The following is a 15,297-nucleotide window of genomic DNA, read 5'->3' on the forward strand; positions in this document are numbered from 1 at the left end:
TTACATATGCATGCCACCTCATTAATCGTCTACCATCTGCTGCTATTGATGGCAAGACACCATTTGAAAAATGGTATGGAAAGCCTGCTGTAGATTATGACTCTTTGCACGTGTTTGGCTCAACTGCATATTATCATGTGACAGAGTCAAAATTGGATCCAAGGGCAAAGAAGGCTATTTTTATGGGAATTACTTCTGGAGTCAAAGGATATCGCTTATGGTGTCCTATGACAAAGAAAGTAATATTCAGCAGAGATGTTACCTTTGATGAATCTGCTATGGTAAATAAGGTAACAGAAGATACCAAACAAAATAAAGGTGCTTCTAAGCAGGTGGAGTTTGAGGGAAAATTTATTTTTCCTACACAAGAAGCAGAGGAGGAAACAAATGAAGATTACCCTCTGGAAGGAGAGCCAGTAGAGGAGATTCCAACTCAGGAACCTCAACAACAACTTGAATCAATAGCAACCAGCAGGCCAAAAAGAACAATAACGAAACCTGTTCGTCTCATAGAAACGGTTGCTTGTGCAACTTCAATTGTAGCTGAAGATGTTCCTACCACTTATAAAGATGCAGTCCAAAGTTCAGAAGAAGATAAGTGGAGGATTGCCATGAATGATGAAATACAGTCCCTTCATCAGAATCATACATGGAGATTGGCCAATCTCCCGAAGGGAAAGAAAGCAATTGGGTGCAAATGGGTATTTGCAAAGAAGGAAGGATTTCCTAACCAAGTAGATGTTCGCTACAAAGCAAGATTGGTGGCCAAAGGATATGCTCAAAAGGAGGGAATTGATTACAATGAAGTGTTTTCTCCAGTTGTAAAACATTCCTCCATTAGAATTATGTTGGCTTTGGTAGCACAATTGGATTTGGAACTAGTTCAGATGGATGTAAAAACTGCGTTTTTACATGGAAACTTGGAGGAGGAAATCTACATGACTCAGCCAGAAGGATTCAAAGTTGCTGGAAAAGAAAATATGGTATGCAAACTTGAAAAATCGTTGTACGGATTGAAACAATCTTCTAGACAATGGTACAAGCGATTTGACGAGTTTATGTTGCGGCAAGGGTACAAGAGAAGCAAATACGATCATTGTGTGTATTTGCGCAAGCTTAAAGATGGTTCCTTTGTATATCTTCTCCTATATGTTGATGATATGTTGATAGCTTCCAAGAATTCGGAAGAAATTGATAAGTTGAAGATTCAACTGAAGAAGGAGTTCGAGATGAAGGATTTGGGTGAGGCAAAGAAAATTCTTGGCATGGAGATAATAAGAGATAGACGTTCAAAGAAACTCTGTTTATCTCAGAAAGAATATTTGAAAAGAGTACTACAACGTTTTGGCATAGATGACAAGACTAAGCCAGTTAGTACTCCACTTGCTCCCCATTTTAAGCTAAGTACTAATATGTCGCCAATGGATGAAGCTGAACGAGAGTATATGTCAAAGGTACCATACGCAAATGTTGTTGGTAGCTTGATGTATGCAATGGTTTGCACAAGGCCTGACATTTCACAAGTTGTTGGAGTTATTAGCAGATATATGCACAATCCAGGGAAGGAGCATTGGCAAGCTGTGAAGTGGATTCTACGGTATATTCATAATACTGTAGATGTCGGGTTAGTTTTTGAGCAGGAAGACAATCAGTCTGTAGTTGGATATTGTGACTCAGATTTTGCGGGTGATCTGGACAAACGAAGATCAACTACTGGTTATGTGTTTACTTTTGCAAAGGCACCAGTTAGTTGGAAGTCTACTTTGCAGTCAACAGTTGCTTTGTCTACAACAGAGGCAGAGTACATGGCTATTACAGAGGCTGTGAAAGAGGCAATTTGGCTTCAAGGATTGCTAAAGGAGCTTGGTGTTGAACAAAAAGGTATCACAATTTTTTGTGATAGTCAAAGTGCTATTCAATTAGCGAAGAACCAAGTTTATCATGCAAGGACGAAGCACATTGATGTTCGGTATCATTTCGTACGAGAAATCATAGAAGAAGGTGGAGTCACGGTGAAGAAAATTCATACTACGGAGAATCCTGCTGATATGCTGACAAAGGTGGTGACTGCGGTCAAGTTTCAACATTGTTTGGATTTGATCAACATTGTTGAAAACTGAAGATTGAAGATGAAGACACAATCAAAATTTGTTATTGAGAGAAAATTGAAGATGTGGAATTTTGCCAAGGTGGAGATTTGTTAAGTTTGGCAAATATTTTTGTCCCACATCGGTGGGAAAAGAAGAGTTGGGGGGTTTTCCCCTATAAAAGAAGGCTTAATGTTTAGGATTTAAACACACCTCTCATTTGCCTTCTTATCTTCTTAAAACGTTTGTATCTTCTCTCTTTAGTATTATTTCACTTGTATTTGGAGTGGAATAAAATATTGGTTGTGTCCGAGGAGTAGGCAAAATTAGCCGAACCTCGTAAATTCTGGTGTTCCTTTTATTGTTGTTTTATTGTCTTATTTATTATTTGGTGGCTGTCATAATTTTTGGTATAGTAGTTGTGACTTATTCACACTATATACATTTGGCTTCCGCAACAGTAACGACACGACCACACCAAATCGGTCGTTACATAAAGTGGCACATTTCGTCGTTATGTAACGACGGATTTAACGATACGATACAATAAAATTTAAGTAACAATCAAAACAAACATCGTATTTAATATAACAATACGATACAATACAATGGGTAACAACCATCCAAACAAGCTGTTATTGATTACTTAGGTTGTGGCATTGCCTATCCGAACCAAATTAGCACTTCTCTGATCAGGTTAGGTCTCTCCAGTTGAGTTGGGCGTCGTTTTATTTTTATGTATATGCTATACGTTGGCTCCTCTTACTTACTTACTTTATTTATTTATTTATTATATTTGACGTTTTTAGTAAAATTCTTAGCTTCACCGATAACAATTCAAAAAATATATAAAATACGCAATAAATATTGTTATTACTAAATAGGCATTCACATGCTCCCGTCGTCTCATATTAACAGTCGTGGTTACTAAAAATAATTGTTTCAAATTATTTATCATTTTAGAAGTTCAAGACAAAATTAATTATTTTTTTTCCTTTTTTTACCTTTAGTAATAATTATTCCTTGATGGAGATAACACATAAATAAAATAAATATTCAATGATGAGAGATTATATCTTAAGACACAAATAAGGGTAAAGTAGTCCATTTTTTTCCTAATTAATATTTCTTAAGGGACGTGTAAGCGAGAAACACAACACATAATATATTAATATGGGGAGAAATTCAAAAATAGTCAGATTTACAAGTGGTCATTCAAAAATAGCCACAGTTTCAAAAGTAATCGAAATTTAACCACTTTTCATGTAAAGATAAATCTTAACGAAAATACTGTTCAAAATCCGAAAAATACTCAAGTATATTATACTGGAGTTCCAGCATAAATATATTGAAACTCCAACATATTATAATGGAGTTCCAGCAGCATAATATACTGGGGTTCCAGTAAAATATATCGGTCCAGCATAATATACTGGAAGTTCATACACATGTGCTCCAATCTCCAGTATATTATGATGGAACTTTCCGCGTGTTGGAGTTACAATATAATTTGCTAGAAGTTCATACACAGATGCACCGATCTCCACTATATGATACTGTACCGGTCCCTATTACACTAAAATAGTAACTATTTGTCAATAACTTTACAAACGCTTGCTAGTTTTGAATGACCAGTTCGAAAACTGGCTAACTCGTGAGTGAGTATTAATTTATCACTTAACCGTTATAAATTATGGTATGATTTGGTGTAAATTAACTTTTCTCTCTCTTTTCTAGTTTCACTAGATTCTCATTACTGTGCAAAACGTCATCTCCGAAACCCGAGCTTCGATGACCCGAATATTTTCCAGAAAAAAAACCTAATCTTTTTTCTATGGCAATATCATCTTTTTAGAAAATTGAAAAAGAAAAATCAGTCATTGCAGTGAATTAGGGTTATAATTCGATCCTAGAGCTATTACTACTGAAGAATTTATGAGTTTTCGATCATCTGAAAGAGTACAAAATGGAAATTATCAGTGAGAGAAAAAGAACCCGATCTCAAGCGGCTGCTATTCTAGTGGAGCTAAAATCCATCAATGTTCAGCCCAAAAAAGGATCCAAAGTATATGAAAAAGATGGTGTGAAAAATTCTGGAAAAAGGAAGCGTCGAAAGGGTAGTAATGTCAGGAGAAAAAAGAAAGGGAAACATGTACAAGTTGACTCTGATGAAGACTATGTGTTTGATAAAAGTCCCAAAAGGAGAAAGCTGGATTATGGACACAAGGGGAAGAGTTCCAGCTTGGATTTGAAGGTACTTTCCAGTTTTCTTTCGTTTTTTTATTACTCTTTCTGCTCCATTGTTATGTGATGTTGTTTGAATGGACATGGAGTCAGAGGCATTTGTACAACCTATAAGTTAATTATGTCGTTAGGTAGAATGAGAAATTTAAAGTTAAATTATTTCTAAATATAAAAAGTCATTCTTTGTGGGACACACTAAAAATGAAAGAGTGTGGCATGAATTGGGATAGGGGCAGTAATATATAATGTATCTTATGTATATATAGCTCTATGTCTATGCATATACATAGTATATGATGTATATGTTTAGTAAACTGTATGTATATATTGTACTAGCATTTGATGTGTATATGTACGGTATGTTATGTGTATTACAGTGTATATGATGTGTGCGTGAGTATAGTAGATGATGTAGAAATGGTATATCTGTACTTTTTGATTGTACAATATATTTGACAACTTTCTGGTGTATTAACAGTATAGTTGTGTCATTGTTATGTAGACTTGGGATTTTTATGTTCAACCGAGAAAGCATTTCACAGCAAGAATTGGGGCACACACTAATGTAGATGTTGTTAAATTGTTGAATGCGAAGTTGGATGATAGGCAGATTCAGATGTTCAGAGAAACATGCTTCGGGCATTTTCTTGATTTGCCTGATGTATTGGTTCAGCCTCAATTGATACACTCGCTATTGCTGAGGGAGGTGGTTCACGAGAGAGAGGATGAGTTGTGTATTTCAGTGAATGATGTCAGGCTGCGTTTTGGGCTTGTTGAGTTTGGTATTATCACCGGGTTAAAGTGTACGGGTGTTGCTGATGTGTGCCTTGATTTCGATGGAACGAATCGGTTGTTTGATACGTACTTTTCTGAACTTTGCAGTGTACCTAAGCAATCCTTAATTGACTGCTTCCTTAACAAGAGATGGAAATCCGATGAGGATGCAGTCAACATTGCTATCCTATATTTCATACACACATTCTTGTTCTCCACTCTGAATCATAAATATATCACGAGGCATGACTTTGGGCTCGTTGAGAGCGGTGCATATCAAACGTACCCTTGGGGAAAAGTTGTCTTTAAAGCCACACTGAAGTCTATTAAGGGTAGGTTGCTTGGGAAGCCCTCGATGTACAGGCTTCGTGGATTACCATTGGCATTCCAATGTTGGTTTTACGAGTGCTGCCCTTATGTTAATAAGAAGATTGCTTTCCGGGTTGATGACAAAGTGCCCCGCATACTTAGTTGGGAAGTTACAAAGAAGCCAAACCTCAAGGAGTTGTCGAATGGGATTTTCATGCAGAAGCGGGATCAGGTAACTGGGAAGCACCGTCATTTTTGTATAGTGTGTTAACATATACACTTGATATTCCATTAACATACACACTAATGTAGGATATATTTTGCACTTTAAAAGTGTATATTTATGGTATTATTCTAGTATATTATATTGTAACATGTTGCTATACATGTAAAACCATTACTATACCATCTTACACCATTATTAATTATGAATCGACGAACGTTTATTCTCTTCTCATGCTAATGTTTTTTATGTAGTTGATGCTGAGGAATATTTCTCCAACAACATTTGAGCAAACAACACTGAATTTGCCTGAATCATTTGAAAATGAAAGGGATAATGAGGTGGCATCTGGAGATGGTGCTGAAGTTCATCTTAGTGATGATGACTTTAGCGGTCCGCCGCCTCAAACAAGTAGGAAGCAGCCTAAAACCAAACCTGATCATCCCTTGAACAATGATGACTGTAGCACCGAGTTAAAAAGACTGAGTGATGGACAGTTGGAGTTGAAAAGTGAGATTCAGATGGTACGACCACTTGTCTTTTTGTTTCTTTGAGCCGAGGGTCTTTCGGAAACAGCCTCTCTACTCCTTCAGGGTAGGGGTAAGGTCTGCGTACATACTACCCTCCCCAGACCCCATTAGTGGGATTTTACTGGGTTGTTGTTGTATTTGAATTTTTATACACAACAGTTTTTGAACTTTGTTTTTTTTCCCTTTCACTAGCTCAACAAGGAGGTTGCATCACTCAAGGACTGCATGGTAGCATCCTTTGCAGATGCTTTTAAAGCCATCAAGTCTCTGTCGAAGAAACAAAGAGAAAAGACTGCTTCCGAGGTAATGCACAAAGTAGGGGTTCATTTGAATTTTTTTTGGTAAATAATTTTTTATTAATTACCAAGTAATCTTTGTACAGCTCAAACAAAACAAAAAAACAAGCACTAAAGCTGGGCATCATCTCTATCACTACTATACCCCTAAACAACAACAACATCATAAAGCATTTACTAGGCTAACTAAGGGTAAAAATTTAAGCGTTCCAGTTTTTTAGCCAATCGAGCCCACATAGAACCTCTGCAGAATATCTCTTGAATAATTTGTCTGATAACTTGCTCCTCTTGCCTTTGCTTATTCTGAAATATCCTCATGTTTCGCTCTTGCCATATATGATATACACATCCAGCTATAGCCATTCTGGATACCTCTGCTCTAGCGCTCCTACCCCTCTCATTTACTTCCATCCATGCCATTTCATGCTGCCAGCTCATAGTCTTTCTTGTCAAACCTTGCCATTGTAATAATATGTTCCATATTCCACTTGAGTACACACAGCTGAAAAATAAATGGTCAATAGTCTCATTAGCAACATTACACAGAGGACACACCAGTGTATCAGTCACACCCCAGCTAGCCAGCCTTTCCCTTGTGCTTAGTCCCCCTATGAGCTGCCAGGTTAAGCATAAAAATCCATCTTGGTGCACCATAGTTATTACAAATCAACTTTCTCCATGGAACTTTTTGATGGACTCCCCTCATCTTCTGGTATATAGCTTTGATAGAGAAAGACCTCATCCTTTCTAGCTCACTTGTCTGTGCTATTTCAGTATATACCTGAAAATAATGATGTTCTTTCATTTCTCATTTTGAACAGCTTGATGGAGAAAATGGCCACCATGAAAGACACGGCGAAAGCGATTCTAGTGACTTTAGTAATAGTGAAGACAATGGTTGTCAAGGTCAAGAGCATGGCAAGGACTCTATGGGTGACAAGGACAATAGTGAGAAAGGGAACGAAGTAGCTTTGGGCGATGCTGAGGGTCGGGAGACAGTTAGAGATCCTGTGGTGGAGGGTGAAAGGATGGATGTATCTGTGTCTCAGATTCTTCCAGATACATGTGAGGTGTCAGATCACATTACACTGGAACAAAGTCATCTGACACCAGTTCTTGAGTCACCATATGTGAACCAAGACGACACTGGTGTTGAAGGTTCTTCCGAGAAGTCCATTTTAAAAGGACAGAACCCTTTAGAGAGCAAAATTTTTGATGATGTTGATTATAGTTTGTTGTCTGAGTTTGATAAGTGGGTTGACGAAGGGATGAAGAAAGAAAGCAAGTAAGATGACTGTTTCAGTGTTTGCTATCTATGAAGCATCGAGAGGGAGGAATGAGACCGGTTCTGTTTAGCAGTTTTACATCGAGCAAATAGCATTTCGTGTTAAGCTCAAACGTCTTCCCAAATTCTGCGTTTTCCTTTGTCCCTATCCCGACAAAGGGTCTGCCAATTTTAAGGTTTAGAAACAAGAGACTAAATTCATTTGTGAATAAAGTGCAGTTTAGATTGTAGTTTTTATTTTCTCTGCATACCTTAAGCCTTGTAATATTGCTTCTTATACATTGCAATTGAGAAAGCTTTGTTTTCTTTTATATTTTTCCATCATATGTGCCTTCATATTTCAACAAAAATGATTTATAAAAAAAAAAAAAAAAGAGGGAAGGATTGGATATCTGCATTTTCTAGTTTCTAAAGGTGGACGGATGCTTCTGAACTTTGATTACTTAATTCTATTATCATATTTCAGAACTTAAAACAATCTTTAACGTACTGAAGAATTGAGAGAGAAATGATGGCTGTGTGACACAAGGATCACTGGAAACTTTTTAGATTTGATTAGTACAACTCTGTAAATTACTGTTAATCCATTAGTTTTTTCTCTTTTTCCCTGAGCACAGTGGTGTCCGGACCAGCTTGCAGCACCTCAACTAAAATCCACCGGTACCTGCTACCTCCTGCTAGCTCAGGTACCGAGCAACTTTGATGTTACCTCCATTAGTTAAGAGAGCTAATTTGAATGTCAATAACCCAAATCCAAATTTAATGCTGAAAACATCTGGTGAACAAACACCATAGATACTAGATAGGGAAAAACTTACCAGCACCTGAAATTCATACCAAGCGAATAAATACATGACATGAAATTCATATTCTCACTTTATTTTTCCACTAATCATGGTAAACTAACGCAGTTTGGCGTAAATACGAGATGAGAGATAAGTTTTTTTCCAGATAGATACATTGGAAAAGAGTATGTAAAAGAAAAAAATGGAAGGAACCAGTTAATAAAGTATGCTCATACAAAAAGGATTTTCAGGCTCTAAGCATTCTACTTTGAATGCATGAAAATAAACAAATATCCATAATAGGTTCGAGCCTGCGCCAAGCAAACTAACTCTTCGAGCCTTCGCCAAGCAAACTAACTCTGGTATTTATGTGGAGAAGGATAGAGGGGCGACCCCATTATCCCCAAGTTTTGAAGGCTGTGATTGACCCAAAGGGTCAGCTCCAGACAGATTTCTCGATCATAGGTCCTCCCACTAGCAGCTCAATCAGTCTCTAACCTTGCGATATAATTGTCATAGTATTTTGCAGCTTGTTCCAAATCCCCAAGCTCAGTATAACAATCAGCTATTGCTCCATAAGCTTCTGTGTTCCCCGACTCCTCTCCATGTCTTGCCGATATTTCAAGAACCATAGAGTGGTACTTAATAGCTTCGCGGTACTTACCCTGCCGTTGTAAAGATGCCCCTGGAAAATCCAACATAAAACTGACACTCGAACATTGCCATATAGGAGGGAATGAGCAGCATTGCGTATATGGTCATGTTTGTATGTGTAAATAAATTCTCCCTCTCTCTCTACCATAAGGAACAAGAATTACTGAGCCTTAAATCCAACTTATTAGAAGTGAGATTCAGAGTTGTCAAAAGTGATAAGCTCAGAAAGCACCAAAGACTGTTGGGCTTTAAGTGCAAACAATAACGATAATTAAGCGGAATGTATGAAGTAAAAATGACATTAACAACAATAACTACTAAGTGTCAGTCACAAACAAGTAAAAATGACATCAATCAAGTTTAACCATTTAAAATTTCTCATTGAGATGAAAATTTTAGTTTTTTTGTTTTTCTTAAAGCAAGTTTGCTTAACCTAAAAATTTTAATTTCCTTAACCACCAAAAGTTCATTTGTATCATAGTGAGAGCGCAACTAGGGATGTGTGGGTTAGCCGCACGTCACGCATTCGAACCCTAGCGCATACAGAAGCCTGATATTTAAGTGGCGAAGGGTGAAGAGCTGAGCCCACTGTCTTCCGAGTTTCAAAATGTGTGCCACAGGCCCTTGGGGATTTCTCCTTTATAAACAAAAGTTGATTTGTGACGTTATTTTGACAATAATGTATCAGTTTACCGCTATTATTGTCTATCACTGTCTTCTTAAAGACGGAGCCCATGGGTAAAGAGGCGCACGCCATTAGCACTTTAGCGCCTATACCAAAGTGTCACTTAAGTGACGCGAAACGCACAACCTGGCTTATAATACCTTAGCACCTATACCAAACCAAAAGTGTCACTTAAGCAAGGCAACACACACAACCTGGGTTTAAGTTCAATAGAGAAATTGAAGGTTTAGACAGAACAAGAAGATGGATGTACCTAAGCCCCGAGCTGCTTTCTTTTCCTTCAAAGGTTCTTTTAAATTTTGTGCAAGGTCAAGAGCAGCTTTAAACTCCAATTGCGCCTTTTCTGGTGCTTGGTTTCTAAGAAATTTCTTCCCATTTTTCAAGCGAGATATTAATTCCTGTTTTCTTGGATCAACAATTACTTCACTTTCTGCAACCCTGCCACCAACAGGAGCGTAACTTAAGTTAGGTGCATAGGACTCAATCTTGGCTTGCCTTCTTAGAGCAGCATTGATCTGGCGGAGCTGTTCATTCAACCGCTGCAATTCCCTTTTTCGCTGACGTGCAAGTAGTCCTAAAAAAAATGTACAAAACGTGTAGAATACGTAGTCAACTAACAAAAATCTGAAACCAGGGAATCACAAAACAGGAACAAGGAATACCATGCTCCGGCTAAGACAGGATGTAAGCATACGCTAGATGTATAAAAAATCTAAAAACCGAATTACGGAGAAAAAACATTGACAAAACAGTATTAATTGTATACGATAAATCTTCATGGAAGATACTCTGAGAACTCTTTCGTCATAGGGAAAAAGCCAATATTAAGGCTTAGTTTCCGCAAAAGAAGATGCAGCTCTGACCTAGTCGTTCGATCAAACACAAAGAATGGGAAGAGTGTTGCTTAACTTTCTTTGGAATAACTAAGAACCTATTTACTAGCATACAGGACCTAATCCTCAAACTTACACAGCACTTTGTCTGTGAGTGCAACTATCAAAGAGTGGATCCCTTAGATAATACTTAAAACTCAGAAATATACAAACTCTAGCAAATTTCTCGGGTCTCCATCAGAACAAATTCTGAAATGAAAACAGTAAAAGTGTAGATTGTATAATATTGTCTTGAGATGAGTTTAAATGGAAAAACATGGTCAGTAAGGATTCATATAGCCGAACCCAACTTGTTTGGAACTTAAGCATAGTTGTTGTTGTAACGCTAAAAATAGAGATCCCTTCTCAATAACATCATTTGACTGCGGTAGAGTAGTGACGACTGAATGGTGAACTCCAGGGTTCTAAACAGATTTCGAAATGTATCATGTTTGATATGAAAAGCTTTTAACTTCTTAAGATTGAATTTCGGATACCCATGTAACCTTTCAAGTGCCTTTCTGAAACAGAGTGTCATATGCAACACATACTCATGCATGATCGTAAAGTTTATGTTCAAACTTTACATTCACTGAGATCTATGACTTAAAAAGTTACGTCCATTCACAACAGTTTTCATCTTTTCAAAGTTGTAAGCCTGCAACACAGGAAGAAATGATGTGCTCATGGGTACAACTCATTAAGCTATGTTGCGACTTGCGTGTGTTAGGATTTTGCCCTGAATATTTAATCTATTAGGACTTTCTTTCTTGAAGGAAAGGAAAAAGATTCCTAAAAGGAATAAATCGCTTTCATATGCCTTATCCTTTTCTTGGAGGAGAAGTTTGTACTTCTATAAATTAATGTTTTCTTCTCACAACAACAATAGCCTCCACAGTATAGTCTTTACGAGAATCATGTTTAGGGGAGATTATTCTCTCTCAAAAAAATTATCTTCTCTTTTTATGTTAGTGATAGATTATATGTAGGTCAGTTGACCAAACCCCATATAATATCCTATTGACTCTCCAAAATGATGCCGCACCCATGTCGGATCCTTCAAAAATACACTACTTTTGGAGGATCCAACACGTGCTCGATGACATTTTTGGAGAGTCTGTCCAACATAGTTTTTAAGTACCTTACCTCCAACAGTGGCCCCAATAAGCGCAACAAGCAGCAGTAACGGCATATTCATATTGAAGAGAGAATTTTCAGCTTCACATGTTTCAGCTAAGGCTTCTAAGGGTGAAGTCATCATCAATGCATTAACCACAATTACTGCTGCTGCTGGCTGTCTAAACTGCAAGATTTCCTGCCAATTGAAATTCAACATGAAGAGGAGCCAGAAAGTGTGATCAACAAGTAGTTTTATTTTCATATTTATCGGATTGAGAATCCATAGACTGAATAAAGTTGGAGCAGACATTTACATTTTCCAAAACATTAGACTATTTTACGGTTTTTTCTTATGAAACACTTCAAGAAACTAAATTTATTGAGTCTTTTATCTTTTCAAATATAGTATAAGTACATTGGTGCAGAGCAAGCTACAAAGAGTTTCACTTGTTACAGCTTATGCAATGAATTTAAATGCAGTAGGAATAAGGTAGTGTCACTTAATATCGGATAGAATCTAATTGAACTGTCTCACACAAAATCTGTTAACGTTTAGCTTTTCAGCAGTGAAGATCAATGCAGCTCTTACAGCAGGTACTCTCAACCAGTAGATCATTAGAATCATTATGTAGACCTTAAAACATAGAGAAAAATACACTAATCTAACACCAGTTCCAGTATTTCTTTGGAAATTAGTGCGGCTACAACAATAATCATCCATTATATCACCCGTTGATTTCCGCAGGCGTAGTTGAAGGCCAGGTTTTTTAACATATCCTACAGATTAGTTCAAAATTCAAAATTTTCTGAAGTACGTTACAGATGAAGCTAGTTCTTCACTTTTCTCCTTTAAAAACAGCAAGAACATGTTCTCGGTCGGATATAAACTGTTTATGCTTACAGGAATCCCACCTAAATAAAGTAATCTTTTCTCTGTCCTAATTTATATCCGACTCTTTATATTTTGGATATCAAAAATTTTAACACTATTCTGCTTCTGCATAACTTTCACAACGTTCAAGAATTCAATCTTATTTAAATTGTGCAAACTTTAAACTTCAAAACTAACTTTTCAACTAGTACTTTAATTTTTTCTTTCAGTATTACTAATAGGTATTCAACTTGTGTACACTGATAGTATAAAAAAAAAATTTACAATGTAAGTGTAATTTAACCTATTGCAGTAGGTTGACTTATATTCCAAGTTATTAATTCCACTTAGGATTTCAGTTATATACACTGACATCAGAAAATTGATTAAACACCATCACTGAATTTTAACTTGTGATTAGTTACCATTCTTATCTGGTTACCAATTAAAGCTTGTAAGGAAATTTACTTATAATTACCTAATAAGTGACCTGATTGTGTTAATATTTTTCATATTGTCAATATGTAGAACTTAAACTCGTCCACTTACTATTTTTTTCTTTTTGGACCATTTCTCGATTTGTGTGTATCATCCTTGCGCAGGGGCCATGCTAACGTTCCAATTTTATCGGATTACTATAGACTGTTGCATATGGAGTATTTATCTTTTAGATGATATGATAGTATAACGTTTTATTACACAATTTGTATATATACAGGGGCGGACCTAGTGCATAGACTACGGGTTCCCGGGAACCCAGTAACTCTTGTGTAGACCCTGTATTTATATTAAGAAATTCATTAAATATTGGTAAATATCTGACTGTGAACCCAGTTATTATTGCATATTAACCTGAAATTAAGGTAGGAACCCATAAGCCTCAAATTCTGGATCCGCCTATATATAAGTTCAACTGTTACAGTATAATTCGTCTAATTAATGTCCTAAACTCTGCGTTCAGCCAAACAAAGTCATATAAAAATAGGACAGAAATAACAGTTGCTCTGATTATCAAAAGAGACTTCAAAGAACAGTAGAAAGAAGCAAACACAGTCCATGATCATGACTAAAAGCAGCAATTTTGCAGCAGACCCAGAAGCTAAAAATTCAGTTACCTTGAAACCAATGCCGACACATTTAGAAGCTCTCTTGGGGGTTTTCTGGATAAACTTCTTTAACAGAGCAGCTGAGCTAGGGATGTTTGAAGAATTTTTACACTATCAGTCTAATTTTACACTATCAGTCTAAGTTGCAACAACCGGATTGCCTGCTTTATTTTCTACATTGCTATTTCCAAGGGCGGATGCACATTTATCGAAGCGGTGTCACGCGACAATGCTTCACCGAATTTTTTTACAAAATATATGTATTAATACTGTGAGGAAGCGGATAAGTAGGAAAAAATAACACCATTTAATATAAATTGTCTCTTGGCACATTAGTTATGTGCGTGATTTTGCTCTAAGAGGTTAAAGGTTCGAATCTCAACTAACATATTTTTTTTTTTTTGCAAATATTTGAGAGAATCTATGTGGTTAAAAATTGTGATGAAGTACAATTTAATTCAGGACTTTTTCTAACTTAAGACTCAACAAAACCAATAGACCAAAACTATTTCTTGTCTAGAAGCATGATAATTAAAGTTATTATTCCCGTTCTTCTATAAATTTTGACACCACTTACACCACCCATGGCTATTTAAAAATTCTCTCACACAACTGTTACAAACATAATACTCCCTCTACAATAACTGATCACACAATTGTTACAAACAAAATACTCCCTCTATAATATCTGACACACTTCCTTTTTAGTCCGTCTAAGAAAATGACATATTTTTATATTTGGAAATAACTTAACTTTAAAATTCTCATTTTGCAGCAGACCCATAACCAGATATTAGAATTAAACATAACCCAGAAGCGAAATTCAGATAGTTACCTTGAAATCAATGCAGATGCATTTGGGAGTTTTCTTGGGTTTGTTCTGTATAAGCTTCTTTAACAGAGCTTCTTCTCTCCATTTGAGAGGGGGATTTTTGGGTGAAATAAAGAAGGAATGTGAGAGAGAATGAAGGCAAGGACTCGCCCCTTGCTTCATCAACACTGCCATTTTCTTCTTTACAGTATGCCTATGTTTGGATGATCTTGTCTCGAAAAATTCAAGATAACATTGTACTAGTAAGTTTTGCCTTACCCGTGGATGGGCTGCTCACTTGCTGTGGCCTTCGGTAGACGTGTTGAGTTCGAGCCGTGGATATACAAAAATAGTTGGTAGGGAGCTTTCCGGAGTGAGACTCTACGCGGCACGAATTCGGATATAGTCGGCTCCAATACAAGTACTAGACACCGGGTAGAAAAAAAAAAAAGTATGTTTTGCCTTTCTTTTTTTTTTTTAGCTTGCTTCTCCAAGTTTGAAAAGTTTTTTAAAAAAGTCCTTTTCTCCCGAGGTTAAAGTATTTGACCAAACTTTTAGCAAATTAAAAAGTATTTTTGAACAAAAACAAAAGCAATTTTGGAGAAGCAAAAAAAAAATTATTAGAAGCATTTTTAAGAAAAATACT

General features: G+C 36.6%; 2 protein-coding genes and 1 pseudogene across 2 annotated transcripts; 1 reads left to right on the top strand and 2 right to left on the bottom strand.

The window, feature by feature from the left end:
• The first annotated feature begins 3,851 nt into the window (after positions 1–3,851).
• On the top strand, positions 3,852–8,059 carry LOC104230494 (uncharacterized). Its single transcript, XM_009783320.2, has 5 exons — positions 3,852–4,341; positions 4,834–5,646; positions 5,892–6,161; positions 6,360–6,470; positions 7,285–8,059. The coding sequence occupies exons 1-5, from the start codon at positions 4,054–4,056 to the stop codon at positions 7,750–7,752; spliced, it is 1,950 nt and encodes a 649-aa protein (XP_009781622.1). The 5' UTR covers positions 3,852–4,053; the 3' UTR covers positions 7,753–8,059.
• A 542-nt stretch (positions 8,060–8,601) lies between these two features.
• Positions 8,602–14,947, bottom strand: LOC104230492 (protein FLUORESCENT IN BLUE LIGHT, chloroplastic-like). The gene is made up of 4 exons (XM_009783316.2): positions 14,676–14,947; positions 11,891–12,059; positions 10,126–10,446; positions 8,602–9,218 (listed from the first exon to the last, which is right to left on the bottom strand). Exons 1-4 carry the CDS (start codon positions 14,844–14,846, stop codon positions 9,016–9,018), a joined length of 864 nt encoding a protein of 287 aa, XP_009781618.1. The 5' UTR covers positions 14,847–14,947; the 3' UTR covers positions 8,602–9,015.
• Positions 13,291–13,384, bottom strand: LOC138886682 (U6 spliceosomal RNA; annotated as a pseudogene).
• Positions 14,948–15,297: the final 350 nt, after the last annotated feature.

This window comes from Nicotiana sylvestris, chromosome 2 (assembly GCF_000393655.2).
Source record: "Nicotiana sylvestris chromosome 2, ASM39365v2, whole genome shotgun sequence".
Taxonomy (NCBI): Eukaryota; Viridiplantae; Streptophyta; class Magnoliopsida; order Solanales; family Solanaceae; genus Nicotiana; species Nicotiana sylvestris.

What these genes read in the sequence shown, in the direction of transcription:
- LOC104230492 (XM_009783316.2), bottom strand. Translation starts at nt 14,846, where the DNA reads ATGGCAGTGTTGATGAAGCAAGGGGCGAGTCCTTGCCTTCATTCTCTC. An exon ending in GCATCTGCATTGATTTCAAG is followed by an intron (nt 12,060 to 14,675) that starts GTAACTATCTGA and finishes TTCAATTGGCAG; the next exon opens with GAAATCTTGCAGTTTAGACA. An exon ending in TATTGGGGCCACTGTTGGAG is followed by an intron (nt 10,447 to 11,890) that starts GTAAGGTACTTA and finishes CATTTTTTTTAG; the next exon opens with GACTACTTGCACGTCAGCGA.
- LOC104230494 (XM_009783320.2), top strand. Translation starts at nt 4,054, where the DNA reads ATGGAAATTATCAGTGAGAGAAAAAGAACCCGATCTCAAGCGGCTGCT. An exon ending in GTTCCAGCTTGGATTTGAAG is followed by an intron (nt 4,342 to 4,833) that starts GTACTTTCCAGT and finishes ATTGTTATGTAG; the next exon opens with ACTTGGGATTTTTATGTTCA. An exon ending in TGAAAAGTGAGATTCAGATG is followed by an intron (nt 6,162 to 6,359) that starts GTACGACCACTT and finishes CCCTTTCACTAG; the next exon opens with CTCAACAAGGAGGTTGCATC.